The sequence below is a fragment of the Agelaius tricolor genome, unplaced genomic scaffold, assembly GCF_023055355.1.
Source record: "Agelaius tricolor isolate 1412-34295 unplaced genomic scaffold, bAgeTri1.0.p SCAF_6, whole genome shotgun sequence".
NCBI classification, from domain to species: domain Eukaryota; kingdom Metazoa; phylum Chordata; class Aves; order Passeriformes; family Icteridae; genus Agelaius; species Agelaius tricolor.
The window spans coordinates 22,272-35,584 of record NW_027269266.1 but is presented as its reverse complement, the minus strand read 5'-3'; the positions used below and the strand labels follow the sequence as shown (position 1 = coordinate 35,584).

At 43.9% G+C, this 13,313-nt stretch overlaps 1 protein-coding gene across 1 annotated transcript in view; it reads right to left on the bottom strand.

The window, feature by feature from the left end:
• Nucleotides 1–13,313, bottom strand: part of LOC139591323 (obscurin-like) — a gene marked incomplete at its 5' end in the record, with an annotated part of 124,250 nt that overhangs the window by 90,121 nt on the left and 20,816 nt on the right. Inside the window, 9 exons of the mRNA XM_071429887.1 lie at nt 1,996–2,268; nt 3,982–4,248; nt 5,488–5,754; nt 6,429–6,695; nt 7,753–8,019; nt 9,091–9,354; nt 9,891–10,157; nt 11,518–11,781; nt 12,763–13,026. Of these exons, the coding sequence (XP_071285988.1) occupies nt 1,996–2,268; nt 3,982–4,248; nt 5,488–5,754; nt 6,429–6,695; nt 7,753–8,019; nt 9,091–9,354; nt 9,891–10,157; nt 11,518–11,781; nt 12,763–13,026 (2,400 nt within the window). The remainder of the gene's footprint in view (nt 1–1,995; nt 2,269–3,981; nt 4,249–5,487; nt 5,755–6,428; nt 6,696–7,752; nt 8,020–9,090; nt 9,355–9,890; nt 10,158–11,517; nt 11,782–12,762; nt 13,027–13,313) is intronic.

Genomic DNA, 13,313 nt, shown 5'->3' with positions numbered 1-13,313 from the left:
TCCACACTTATTGGTGTATATATATTATATATAGGGATATATATCATATATATATATAATATATATATATAATATATATATTTTATATATATATATATATAAAATATATATATATCTTTTTTTTTTCCAGCCAATTGGCCGAATTGCTATTTACAGTGTGACTGCACAGGCTTCCTCAGGTTCCTGGGTCTGGAATTTTTTTCAAGGAATGCTGGAGTGGCTGAGACCACACACAGAGACACAAATTGGCCATCAGAGGACCTGTTTACAGCACTAATATTTTGGTATCCTTGAGTTGTGGAGTCAGTGTGACTGCAGGCAGGTGCATGCCCTTCATGGGAGAGCCCTCAGGGATATCTCAAAAGGTGGGATTTAACAATATCCTGGCTCATCTTTGTTTTTCCTGATTGTGTGTCTCAGAAAAAGTCACCTTGATATTGTATTTGTATCAGATCAGATTTGAAAGAAACCAGATATAAATTTTCACATTACATCTATTTTAAAGATCTTTGGCACTGGAAGCATTTAGGTGCCTTGCTCATTAGCTGGAGTTGTGTCCAAGTTTGAACAAATTCACCTGGATCACCATTTTTCCAGGCAGAACTGCAGCTCAAAGGATGATTAAGCATCAAAAATAGTCCTAGCTTAATTTTAGCTCCAGCCCTGGTTGTCTGAGTGACCAGAGAGAGGGCACAGGGTCTCAAAGTGTAGAAGTAATTCCCACACTTGGGTCCTTGCATTTTCCTTGCTTAAGACACAACAGAATTTCCAAAAGCAAAAAGACTCAGCTGCTTTTGACAGCACAGCACATCTGAAATCAAGGACAATAGAAAAAATCCTCTTGGCAGAGCCTAACTAAGGGAGTGGGGCAAGTTTCTTATCTTAAAAAAAACCCAACACAAGCCACCTTTAACAGTCAAAGTGGCTGTTGTTTGTTCATTTGCGTTATCACAGGTGTATTTGCCAGAGCCTTCTGGTTTTATGTGATAAATCTTTCAAGTATGGGCTGATTTATCAGTCGTCATGGCTGATTTCATACTTGGAGCTTGGGGAGATCACCTGAGGGCCCTTTTCCCATTTCACCTCAGCACTGGGCTGGGAGAGCTGGCAGCAGAGGACAGCTGTGTCCTCCTCCTGCACTTCCCTGCTCTGCAGTTTCTTCTTAAAGACTGGAGGTGGCACTGAAATTACAAACAAAGCATAGGATTTGTTTTCTTTGCTTTGTTTTCCAGGCACCTTTGTCTCCGTGTTAAAGCTACCGCTGAATGGTTGAGTATTAAAAAAAACCTCTGACTTCTGTTCTATATTATTTACTGAGGGGTTAAAAGAAGCTTCTAAGAGAGAAGGAGAAGGATTTTGGACAGAGACTTTAGCCAAAATGATGTAGAAAGAAAGGGAGAAAGAAAGGAGGAGGGGAGGGAAAAGAGGAGAGGAGAGGAGAGGAAGAGGAAGGGGGGAGGAGAAGAGAAGAGAAGAGAAGAGAAGAGAAGAGAAGAGAAGAGAAGAGAAGAGAAGAGAAGAGAAGAGAAGAGAAGAGAAGAGAAGAGAAGAGAAGAGAAGAGAAGAGAAGAGAAGAGAAGAGAAGAGAAGAGAAGAGAAGAGAAGAGAAGAGAAGAGAAGAGAAGAGAAGAGAAGAGAGAAAAGAGAAGAGAAGAGGAACCTAAGCAACCTGATCGGGTTGAAGATGTAGAGGGATTGGACCAAATGGTCCCTCCAAACCCAATTATTCTAGAAAGGGTGGTGGAAGCAATGAAAATTCCAGGTCTACCCCCCCAAGAAGGGAAGCCAAGCTAGTAATTTCTCCAGGAGTCAGTGAGCTTTACGAAGATGGTGAAATGTCCCCTGTTCATCCCTGGTGATTCCAGCCACAGATGCTTTGAAGCACAAGCACCCCCAAGACACAAGGGGTGAATTTTGCCCTTGAATTTGCTGCCAGCACAAGCAAAGCACCCCCTGTTCCCACTGGCCCTGTTGCACAGCACAGGGAGCCCTCACCTTTCACCCTGAGCTCTGCTGTGGACGTGTGGGGTCCCACCCGGAAGGTGACGGTGCCAATGTCCTGCTCTGTCACCTTCCTCAGGGTCAGGGTGTGGACCTTGCCCCTTTCCACCGAGATCTCGTTCATCTCGTTGTTCTGCAGAGCCACATCCTGCAGCTTCCACTCGATGTCCCTGGCGTTCTCGTGGGAGACCTGGCACCTGAAGGTGACATCGTCCCCTTCGGCCACCACCGCGTCCTTGAGGCCACTCACGATGGTCACATCGGGCTCTGCAAGGAGGCAGAAATGGGAAATGAAAGGGAAAGCATGGATCAAATCATGGAACCATGATTTGGGAGTCACCTGCTCCCAGCACTGCTCAAAGCAGGCCCAGGTTGCTCAGCACTTTGTCCTTCAAGGGTGGGGACAGCCTCTGAGAGGTTGTTCCATGCTCTACTTGAATAAATGCCCATTTGTGCAGCATCTGGAACAGTACAGCCTCCCAAACCCCATTTCAAACTCTGCTTTCAGGGTACTTGGCAGCAGGACAAATTACTTTTGTCATTTTTAGTGGCTTTACCACTTCTCCCTGCTACGATTGCATATTGTTTTTTTTTAATTATGCTTGATTGGTTGAACAAGGATTTTGAAAAATCAAAATTTCAAAATCAAGATTTTGAAATTTGTTCCCTTTACACTGAGATATCTTCACAGGATAACATTAAAGCCTGACCCTCTCTATTGTATTTCTGTGAACAGATTTGCATTTACTCCACGCTGATGCCCCAAACTAGCTGAGGCCCTGGCTGGCTTTGTCCTCCCAGCAGGACTCACTGGTTTGGTGTGAGCACAGGGCTTCTGCACTGCAGTTTGCCTGAGCCCTGCTTCTAGGACAGCTGGACACCTGCACAAGGATCATACAGACAACCCCCAGCAGGCAGAAGCTGTAAATATCCCAAACCCACTGGGGAATACCAGAGGAATCACAAAATCACTAAGGCTGGAAAAGACCTCTAAAATCATCGAGTCAAACCATTCAAAAATCAGCCCAGCCTCTCTCTGAGCAAGCACAGTGGATATTCCTACAACTGAGGTCACCATCTGCACAAGAAATGGTGCAGCTGGGTGTGATGTGCAGGGGATCTACGACGTGGGGTAGCCCGTGGAGATGCTGGGGGTGTTTGTTCCACACCAATGTTCCAACCTAAGCTCTGCAATGATATTAAGGCCAGATGCAGCTGCCACATGACTGGAAGCTGGGTCTGGACCATCTGTTCAGTCCCATGCACATGATGTCAAGCAAATATTCCAAGCCATGAGTCACAGATTACAGCTGACTTATCCTCTCCTGTCCATCAAGCCAATCTTTGCTTTGATGCATCCACTGACCATAAGATTTTAATTTTTTTAAAATTCTAAATTTAATTTTAATTTAATTTTTCTTAATTTTAAATGTTAATTTAATTTTTATAATTTTTTAAATTATATGCTCCCAATTGTGGCATTCACATTTTCTGAAAAATCCCTTCAACCAGCATTTTTCTCCTGAGAAGCTGAGAAACCTCAGAGAAAAGGAAAACAATTCTTATCTCATTTGCTTCTCCTGTGTTGTGCTCAGGTGGGATGTGTTTGGACATTGTTCACCCACAGGTGATTGTTTCATTGGATTCTGCTGTGAGTTGTTTTCACTCTTTGGCCAATCAGGGCTAAGCTGTGTCAGGACTCTGGAAAGAGTCAGGAGTTTTCATTATTATCTTTTTAGCATTGAGTAAATATCCTTTCTGTATTCTTTAGTATAGTTAGTATAGTATTTTTTAATATAATACAGTATTATAAAGTAATAAATTAGCCTTCTGAGAACATGGAGTCAGATTCATCATTCCTGCATTTGTTGGGGCTTCCCTACAAATACAACACACAATGACTCATTTCACGTGTGTGCATATAACTCAATCACATTGGGAAATCTTAGAAATCTCCTTGTTCCAATAAACAGGTCTTGCCTTTCACGGTGAGCTTGGCAGAGCTTGTCTGGTCTCCAGCCTTGCAGGAATATTCCCCAGCATCCCCAGGCTGCAGGTGGTGAACACGGAGCTCCCGGAGGGTCCCATCCTGCCACATTTCATACTTGGAGCTGGGCTGCAGCAGGACTCCATCCTTCCTCCACTCCACTTCTGCTTTGCTGATGGAAACCTCACAGCGCAGCCTGGCTGTTCCTCCCACTTCCACCTCCTCGTTCCTCAGCTGCTGCTTCAGCTGGGGTTTGATGGCTGTGAAATGAGAAATAAATAATGCATCAGCTCTCTGCTTGAATGCCAAGGTCTGCACAAGTCAGCACAAGGCACCCGGGTTCTGGTGCTGCTGTACAATTTTGCATTGTGGTGATACGATAATAAATGCATTTTTTCCTCCTATAAACAGACCTAAATTGTGTACATCCAGAGGATCAGAAATTTCCCCAAATATTTTTATAGCCCATAAAGTCAAGGGCATCCATATCACATCATTTATGCATCTTCTCAGCATATTGGAAATTCCAACGTACAAAGGTTTTGACCAAGCAAAACCTGGCACTTTCTGTTTAAACCAGTGTAAATCTTTTGACTTTTACATAAATACTCCTGATTTTCAACAGCTAAATCATGTAAAGCTTTAAAATAATTTCTAATTTCTCAGCTGTCTTTTTAAGACCCAGATCATCATCACTGAGTCCTTCCAGATGATGCACAAATGGACATTTATTGAAGTAGACCATGGAACAGCTCAGAAAACAGCTTGCACTGATGGAAGCAAGGAGGGGATATCCATGGGGTGTGTGTGAGCAGTTGGAAAAACAGGAATCTCAGTGCCTGTGGTTCCACTAAAAACACTACTGTGAGACAGGTAAAGCAATCACTGGGTTCTTTCACCCACAGTTGACCCTGTGACTGCTTTTTTGAGTCAGAATCAGCAAAAATGTGTTGTTTGAAAGGTTATGGCTTAGATCAAAGCCACAAATTCCACCCAACTTTGAGACAAACACAAACATTTCCTAGATGGTGCTGGCATGGCCCTGTTTGAGCAGGGAGGTTGGACCTGTGACCCGTTCTGTGATTCTGTGATCAATCACAGACATTATTCCTGGTCAGGATAAAACCAGCATTCTCAGGATCTTCACAGGGAGATTAAAAATAGCAACCTCAAAATGCTTTTTTTAAATGATGTGTGATTTTGCTATTGATTCAAGTGAACCAGCAAAATTGAAAAGTGGCAAGAGAAGTTTTGTTAGTATTTCAAAATCCCCATGACGCAGAATTCCTTGCTTTTATCTTATCAGAGGAAGGGGTCAGTGCACTGCACTCTTTACAGGCTCAGACAGGAACCCTGTCCCATCAGATCCACTTCTCTGTACTCTGCTTTATGACTGGGCAGCTCTTTTCCTCCTTATCTTAACTTTTGGATTAAATAACACCTTTCACACAGTTCCACTAATGCCTCTCCTCCTCCAGCACAGGGGGTGCAGTGCTAACCATTCACTCTGAGGACTGCAGTGCTCTGCTGGTCTCCTGTGTCACAAGTGTAATCAGAGGCATCCTCTGGCTCTACGTTATGGATCACAAGCTCAGCTCTGCGCCCACTTAATTTAATTTGGTATTTGGCACATGGGAAGAGCTCCATGGTGCCTTTCCTCCATTCCACGGCCGCGTTATCCTTTGTCAGCTCACACTGGAATTTCACTGCAGCTCCTTCTTCTGCCTCCTCATCTTTGAGCTGCTTTTGGAAAAGAACTGGCAGAGCTAAAAGAGAAAAGAAAAGGATCAACAGCATCTTTTAGTGAAGCCTGGTTAACACAGACTGACTCCTGGAGAACAAGATACTCTGCTTTTCACTGTGATATTCCTAGGTAGGGTCCATGGTTTTCTGATTTTCCTGGCACAACTAGGAGATCTTGCTGCATCAGAAGAAGCCATCTGCACCCATAACATTTATTTCTTTCATTCTTTCACTCAAATCCTTCCCAGTGGTGAATTCATTGGAGGATTTTATCCCTCAGTTCATCTAACAATGATCTCAAGAGCAAAGAACTTCAAAACTCCATGGACAGCCTTGAGAGGTCAGGGATGTCGTTGTCTCTCTTCTTCCAGTATTTGAAAGAAAATATTCTTTTTAAATATTCAAACAACATGTCCAGATGTTATGTTTAATCATTGCTTTTTCTTTAATTTCTCCTCAGGTACAAAGCTTGAAAGTGTTTCCTATTAGAGCCTAAAACTCAAACACGGCACTGGAAAAACAAAGCATTACCCTCTTCCATTCTTATTAAAAATTAAAAAAAAGTCCTAATATATCAGATGAAAAGGAAAATATTCATAGAGAATAAGAATAATGCACTTAAAAATATTCATATTGAAATGGTTGTTTTGCCTGTTGGAGGACCCTATTCCTTGAGGAGTCAGCTCACACCACGTACCTTTCACATTCAGAGCTGCCCTGGTTTCCTGATCCCCCGTGTCACAGCTGTATTCTCCTGTGTCTTCCAACCTGAGGTTGTGTATCAAGAGCTCTACCAGGCATCCCCTCTGCCTCATTTCATATTTCTGGCTGGGCTGCAGCCCCATGCCTCCTTTCCTCCATTCCACTGCAGCACTGGCTTTCGACAGCTCACAGCAGAACGTGGCTGTGCCTCCTTCCTCAAACTCCTTATTTTGTAAAGGTTGCTTAAACGTGATGGGAAGTGCTGGAAAATTTGAGAGGAAAACATTTCAAGAGGGCTTTAGTGCAAGAAGGATCCATTCCTACCATCATCCTTTCCTTCAGGTTTGGCTTATTCTAATGATTCCATAATCCTGGGGATTATGCATCTCTCTGTCTTGGCAGAATCTTTCTTGAACCACTAAAGGAACCAAGAGGTGAGGACAGGCAAAGTTAGGAAGGATCTGGTCTTAGTGTTCACCAGAATGGCCTGGTTTGGGGTCTGAAGGAGTCAGACTTTCCTAAGGAAGAGTTTCCATGCCAGCTATGGATGCTTTAGGCAAAGATCACTGGGAACAGCCTCTCTTACACAAATCCCTGAACCTTAATAGTAGTCTGTGAGTTTGCAATATTAAACAGAGAATTTCTGCCCCAAATAAGGTTTCTATCAACATACAAAAGATCAAGTTAGTATTGATCTCTTGGTAAGAGATCACAGTGAAGAGATAAATGGGAGGGGAAATCCAGATTTCAGCTAAGGATGGTACAAGGAGTGAAGGAACACAGGTGTGGATTCAAGATGTCTGCAGTCAGCATTTGCACCTGAAGTTCAAAGCCTCCAGTAACAATACAGTACATTCATCTACCCTAGAAATCTCTTATCCCCTAATTGATGCATCTCTAAACATCCCAGGCAGGATTACACCCTGTTAGGCATCCCTTATCCCATTCCCATATCCAGCCACACCTTGCACTCAGGGCAGCAGGGTTCAGTGTATTTTTACACCATGACAACCTTCAAAGCCAAGTTGGTTGGACCTCTGGAAAACCTGGTCTAGTGGAAGGTGTCCCTGCCCATGGCAGAGGGATGGAAATGGATGATCTTTAAGGTTCCTTCCAACTCAAACTATTCAATTGCTTTGATTGCCATTAATCACTCCAGATGCCGCAAGAAGAACCTTTCTGCTTTGCTGTGTGCCACACCCATGAAGAACAACTATTCTGGCATGGACCAACAACAAAACAAATCAAAGGCTGCAGAGAACACCAGGACAAGCTCCTTTCACTGCACTCCTCCTGAGCCAAGGGTCACCAGTGCCTACCATGCACGGCCAGCATGGCTGCTGTCCGCTGCTGTCCGGAGTCACAGGCGTAAATTCCTGAATCTTCCACTTCCAGGTCATGAATGACCAATTCAGCAGCACAGCCCTGCTGCCTCAGCTCGTATTTCAGACCAGGGTAGACAGTGACATCCCCTTTCTTCCACTCCACTGGAGCCTTGGGTTTGGTGAGCTCACACCTCAGGGTCACTGTGCCACCTTCTTCTGCCTCGGTGTCCTGGAGCTCTTGTTTAAAAAGGGCTGGTAGGGCTATAAAATAGAAATGTGACTTGGACCTGCTGCAGCTGGGGCTTGGGAAAAAGGAAGTAGAGGGGAAATGGAAGCACCAAAAGAGGTGGGGTTTTTTCCAGATGTCTCTAAACCTCAATTCTCTAGATTCAAACTATGAAGCTATTTGCCCAGAGAAGTAATAGGAACATCTGCAGAGCAAGAATGTGGCATTCACATTTTCTGGAAAAATCCCTTCGCCTAGGATTTTCTCCTGGGAAGCTGAGAAGCCTTGGAGAAAAATGAAAACAATTATTATCTGACTTGCTTATCATGTGTTGTGCTCCTTCGGAATGTGTTTGGACATTGTTTACCCACAGGTGATTGTTTCATTGATTTCATGTGAATCGTTTTGACTCATTGGCCAATCAGAGCCAAGCTGTGTCAGGACTCTGGAAAGAGTCAGGAGTTTTCATTATTATCTTTTTAGCATTCTGTCTGTATCCTTTCTGTATTCTTTAGTATAGTATTCTTTAATATAATATAGTATCATAAAATAATAAATTAGCCTTCTGAGAACATGGAGTCAGATCCATCATTCCTCCCTGCCACAGGAGTCCCCACAAATACAATACAAGAAGAAATGGATTTCAGGAAGTTACATTTGCCATGAAATATATAGAACCTAATCTGTGATCTAAAAATGGAATAAGAGTTTTCCTGCTGTAAAAGCAGCCAGCGTGCTGCCCTGACCACTGAGGAAGTGTCCTGAAGATCAGCAGGGAATTTTCAGAGTTCAGATTCCCTCCTAATACAGAAACTTGCAAGAGTTCATACTCCCTCTTAAGGCAGGGAATTTTAAGGGTTCGGATCCCTTGTTAAGGCAGGCCACTTGCAGGAGAGATTTTGATTATTTTGACAGCAAAATACAGAAAAAATGCACTTAGTTCTGCATTGCAATTCCCATTTTCTGCCTGGCCACTCCATGAGCTGCGTAGACCAGGCTATTCTCCACACCTCATGATTTACAATCTTTTCCTTAAGCAACACTAAACCACTGTTGGTATTTTAATTTTCAGAAAATATCACAGCCTTTTCCCTTTAGTTTTTTACCATTGACTGTCAGCGTGGCAGTTGTCTGCTGATCTCCACACACACAGGTGTAAACTCCAGCATCCTCCTCCTCCAGCTCATGGATAATCAGCTTTGCAACAGCCCCATCCTGACTCATTTCATGTTTTCTGCTCTCTTTGAGCACCTCCTGCCCCTTCTTCCACTGCACCACAGCAGGTTTTGTCAGCTCACACTGCAGAGCAGCTGTGCCATTTTCCACAGCTTCCAGGTCCTTCAGCTCTCTCTTGAATTCTGGAGGCAGCACTGGGGAGTAAAAGAGTTACCACAGAGAGTGTGAATGTTCCTTAAAATGCAGCTTGGTGAGAGAGGTTTCGTGGGCCAGCACCAAGCCCTGATCCAGGTCAGTGGAACACGATGGAAAAACTTCCCCAGCTTCCCTGGCCACTGGATCAGGGCAAGGAAAGTGAGATGAACCAGCACAGCTGAGGGGGACAAACACCAGCAGGGAATGTTATTCCCAATTCTACAAAAGGAGGACGCACAGAGAATCCAAAGGAACCAAAAGCCCAAGCAAACAGAGACAGGAACAGACCACAGAGAGTTGGGCAGGTTTGGAGGACGTTCACCCCAAGGATTACATTACTATGAAAGGAACCAAAAGCCCAAGCAAACAGAGACAGGAACAGACCACAGAGATTTGGGCAGGTTTGGAGGACGTTCACCCCAAGGATTACATTACTATGAAAGGAACCAAAAGCCCAAGCAAACAGAAAGAGACAGGAACAGACCACAGAGATTTGGGCAGGTTTGGAGGACGTTCACCCCAAGGATTACATTACCATGAACTGTTAATGCAGCTGTGCTGGTCTGGTCTCCACAGACACAGGAATAGTCCCCAGTGTCACTCAGGTCCAAGCCATGGACCAGCAGCTCCACAGCACGTCCCTCCTGCCTCATGCTGTACTTGGGGCCCGAGGTGAGGATGTGCTGGCCCTTCCTCCACTGCACACAGGCAGGGGCTTTGCTCAGCTCACAGTGAAAAGTGGCCGTTCCACCTTCTACCCCTTCCTGGCTGGTCATTTCTTCTTGGAAAAATGGAGGCACAGCTGAAGGATGCAGGTAAAATGTGTTACAAACTGAGGGTGTCTCCAGGGAGGGGTGAGGAAGTGACAGGGGAAAGGTGTGAAGGTTGTGACAGAGGAAAGTTGTCAAGGATGGGTGAGCATCAGCCAGAAAGAGAGGAAAGAGAAATGAAAATATCCTTGTGGGAACAGACATCCTAATCATTTTGGATTTACCCTGGCATCCTATAGCAAAGCTGCACAGTCCTCAACAGATTTACACCTGCTTTCTACCTGGTTCCTCCTCAGAAAAAAAACCAGAATACCAGCTCTGAGTTCCTCAATTCACATGTACTGGTGTCTTCCATGAACTTCATGGCTTTGCACTCTCTTTTCCCACTCAGAGCTGCCCTGCTGTGCTCTGACTGTTGATACAGCTCCTTACTCATCCTCACTCCTTCTTCCTTGAGATACCCTTGAAGAGGAGCATCCAGGACTCACAGATTCTTCTAGACCCCAAAGCAAATCTCCAGCTGCTGAATTCCAGCCTGGGTTCTTGTCTCAGAACACATTTTTCCCATTTAACATAATTCTTGTACCTACTGCAACTTGCATCCTTGAAATGAATGTGGTGACCTTCACGTATATCCCTCTATTAACTAGGTGGGATAATGGGATATTTCATCTGTTTAACAAGGTTGGATATCGCAGATCTCAAAATTAGTGTCCAGTATTAGAGACTTAGTTAAAATATCCAGGTTAGAAAACAGGCTTAGCTCTGATTTGGCACATTTCCCATTCCAGCAGCGTTAAGCTGAAACACCAGCCTTGTTTGTCCAGCAAATGGTTCTTCCAACAAAGGAAGACCAGAAGGTCACAGAAAGAAACTTATTATTTCCTTAGAAAAATCAGTCTCCTAATGGAAATCTATCTTTGGGCATCAGGACAGAGATGATGGGCACAAAACCCAAAATGGACACAACTTAATGCAGAGGAAATTATAGCTAACAGAGCCTTATTCTGGATACTCCTTATTCCCTCTATTAAAATGGTTGGTATTGAGAATTCCAGAAAGGAATGGCAAAGAGCAAACAGATTTGTGGTTTGGAGAAGAAATGCAGGAAAGGTAAGACCAAAGAACAGTGGGGTTACATGGTAGGAAAGGAATGGCAGAAGGGAAAGAAGAAAGGAGAGCAGGCTTGTGTTTAAGGAGAGGAAAAGGCAAAAGGATGGCACAGAGAAATGCAGACAGGTACTTTCCAAATTCCACAGCCTGCAGGGAACATTTTCAACTGAATGGAAGTTCAGTTAATAAGGATGAAGAGACAGATGTGGAAGATTGAAGAGCTCAGAGCAGAGGAGAGAGGTTTGCAGCCAGGAGAGAGGAGGTCAGGGATGGCTTTACCCTGTACTGTCAGGACAGCTGCAGTCTGCTGCTCTCCACACACACAGCTGTACTCTCCTGCATCCTCCTCAGCTACTGCATGGATCACCAGCTCTGCCTTGAGCCCTTCCTGCCTCATTCTGTATTTCCCACTTGGTTTGAGGATCCTCTGGTCCTTCTGCCACTGCACTGGAGCAGCCTTGGAGAGCTCACAGAGCAGGGACACTTCTCCACCTTCTTCTGCTTCCTGGTCCTTCAGCTCCTCCTTAAAGAGTGGTGGCAGAGCTGGAGGATGCAACATGGACAAAGGGACAGCAGAAAACCAGAATTAAAACGCTGATTTCCATTTTGAGATTATTTCCCCTCTTGCCTTTTTTTCAGACTATTATAGATATTCAAAGCCATAACCAAGTTCAGAAACTCTGAAAGTGTCTTTCTTTGAGAATAATGTGGTTTCAGTCACCCTGAGGGATCAGTTCCCTGAGTTTTTGTTGTTATTTATAGTGAAAGAACAAACCAGAAAGACCCAGACCTCAGATCAACATCACTCACAAATAACACTGTTGCATACAGAACTGTTTTACCCACAAAAATGTCATTTTTTTGGAGGCTGCTGTTGTTAGTTTCTGGTTTGTTTTTATTAAACTGTCACAGCCCCATCTATAGAAAAGCAGACAGATATCCAAATAAAACTGCTCCTAGTTTTAAACTGAAGTTTGAAGGGCCATTACGCCTAATAAGAATTTTATATTCTTACTACTCCTCATTTTGGAAATCATAACTCAAAGACAAAACCACCTGCAGGAATTAAGCTCTGGAATGATAACATTTGTCTCACTCTGCATGTCTGACTTCTATAAAGAATCTGGAGCCTTCAAAAAAACCCATGGCCTCCTCTTTCTGCTAACCCAACCCTCACTTCTTCTTTTCCAGTTCCTGGGGAAGAGGCACCTCAGAGCCCAGAGCTGAGTTTTGGAGTTTTGGAGAAACTGTGGTGGACTGAAGTGATCTATGGGGTCAGAGCTGGAAAATGCAAATATCCAAGAAGAAGAGACTTGCACAGATGGAAACTTCGCATTTTCTCCTTTTAAAGGACAGATTAATAACTACCATAAAATTCACCATGAGTGACTCTTTCTCAGAAAGAAACAGAATGAAGAAGAGGAAGGGACAAAAACAAACTACTGACCCAGGGAAGAAACTACTACATTTCAGAATTATGTCTATCTCAAAAGATATTTATCAATTTTGATAAGTTCTTTTTACCATGAACTGTTAAGGTTGCTGTTGTCTTCTGGTCACCACACACACAGGTGTAATCTCCAGCATCTTTTACTTCCAGGTCACAAATGACCAGCTCTGCAGTGGTGCCAGACTGTGTCATTTGATATTTGTCACTTGCTTTGAGCACTTTGGGCCCTATTTTCCACTGCACTGCAGCTCCTTTGGTTAATGCACATCTCAGGGTCACTGATGCTCCTTCTTGGGCTTCTTCATCCTTCAGCTTTTCCTTGAAAAGCACTGGCAGGGCTGGGGATGGAAAACCAATAGAAAGTGTATTTAAACTAAATGTTCAGCATTGTGAATTCTCAGCTGAAGTTCAAATCTGGCCAAATCGGGAGGTTGAGGTTACCACTAAAAATGATGCCTCAGGTTTGAGCTTTTATATTTTCAGATTCTGTGCTGCTTTAGTGTGTGGGTCTGAGCTTCACATCAGGGCATGCTGAGCTCTGTGCACAGAGCAGGGAGACAAAACAATTCCTGCTCCAGCTGGGCACCAAGGACAAATGACCCAAATCTCAGCCCAAGAGCACAAA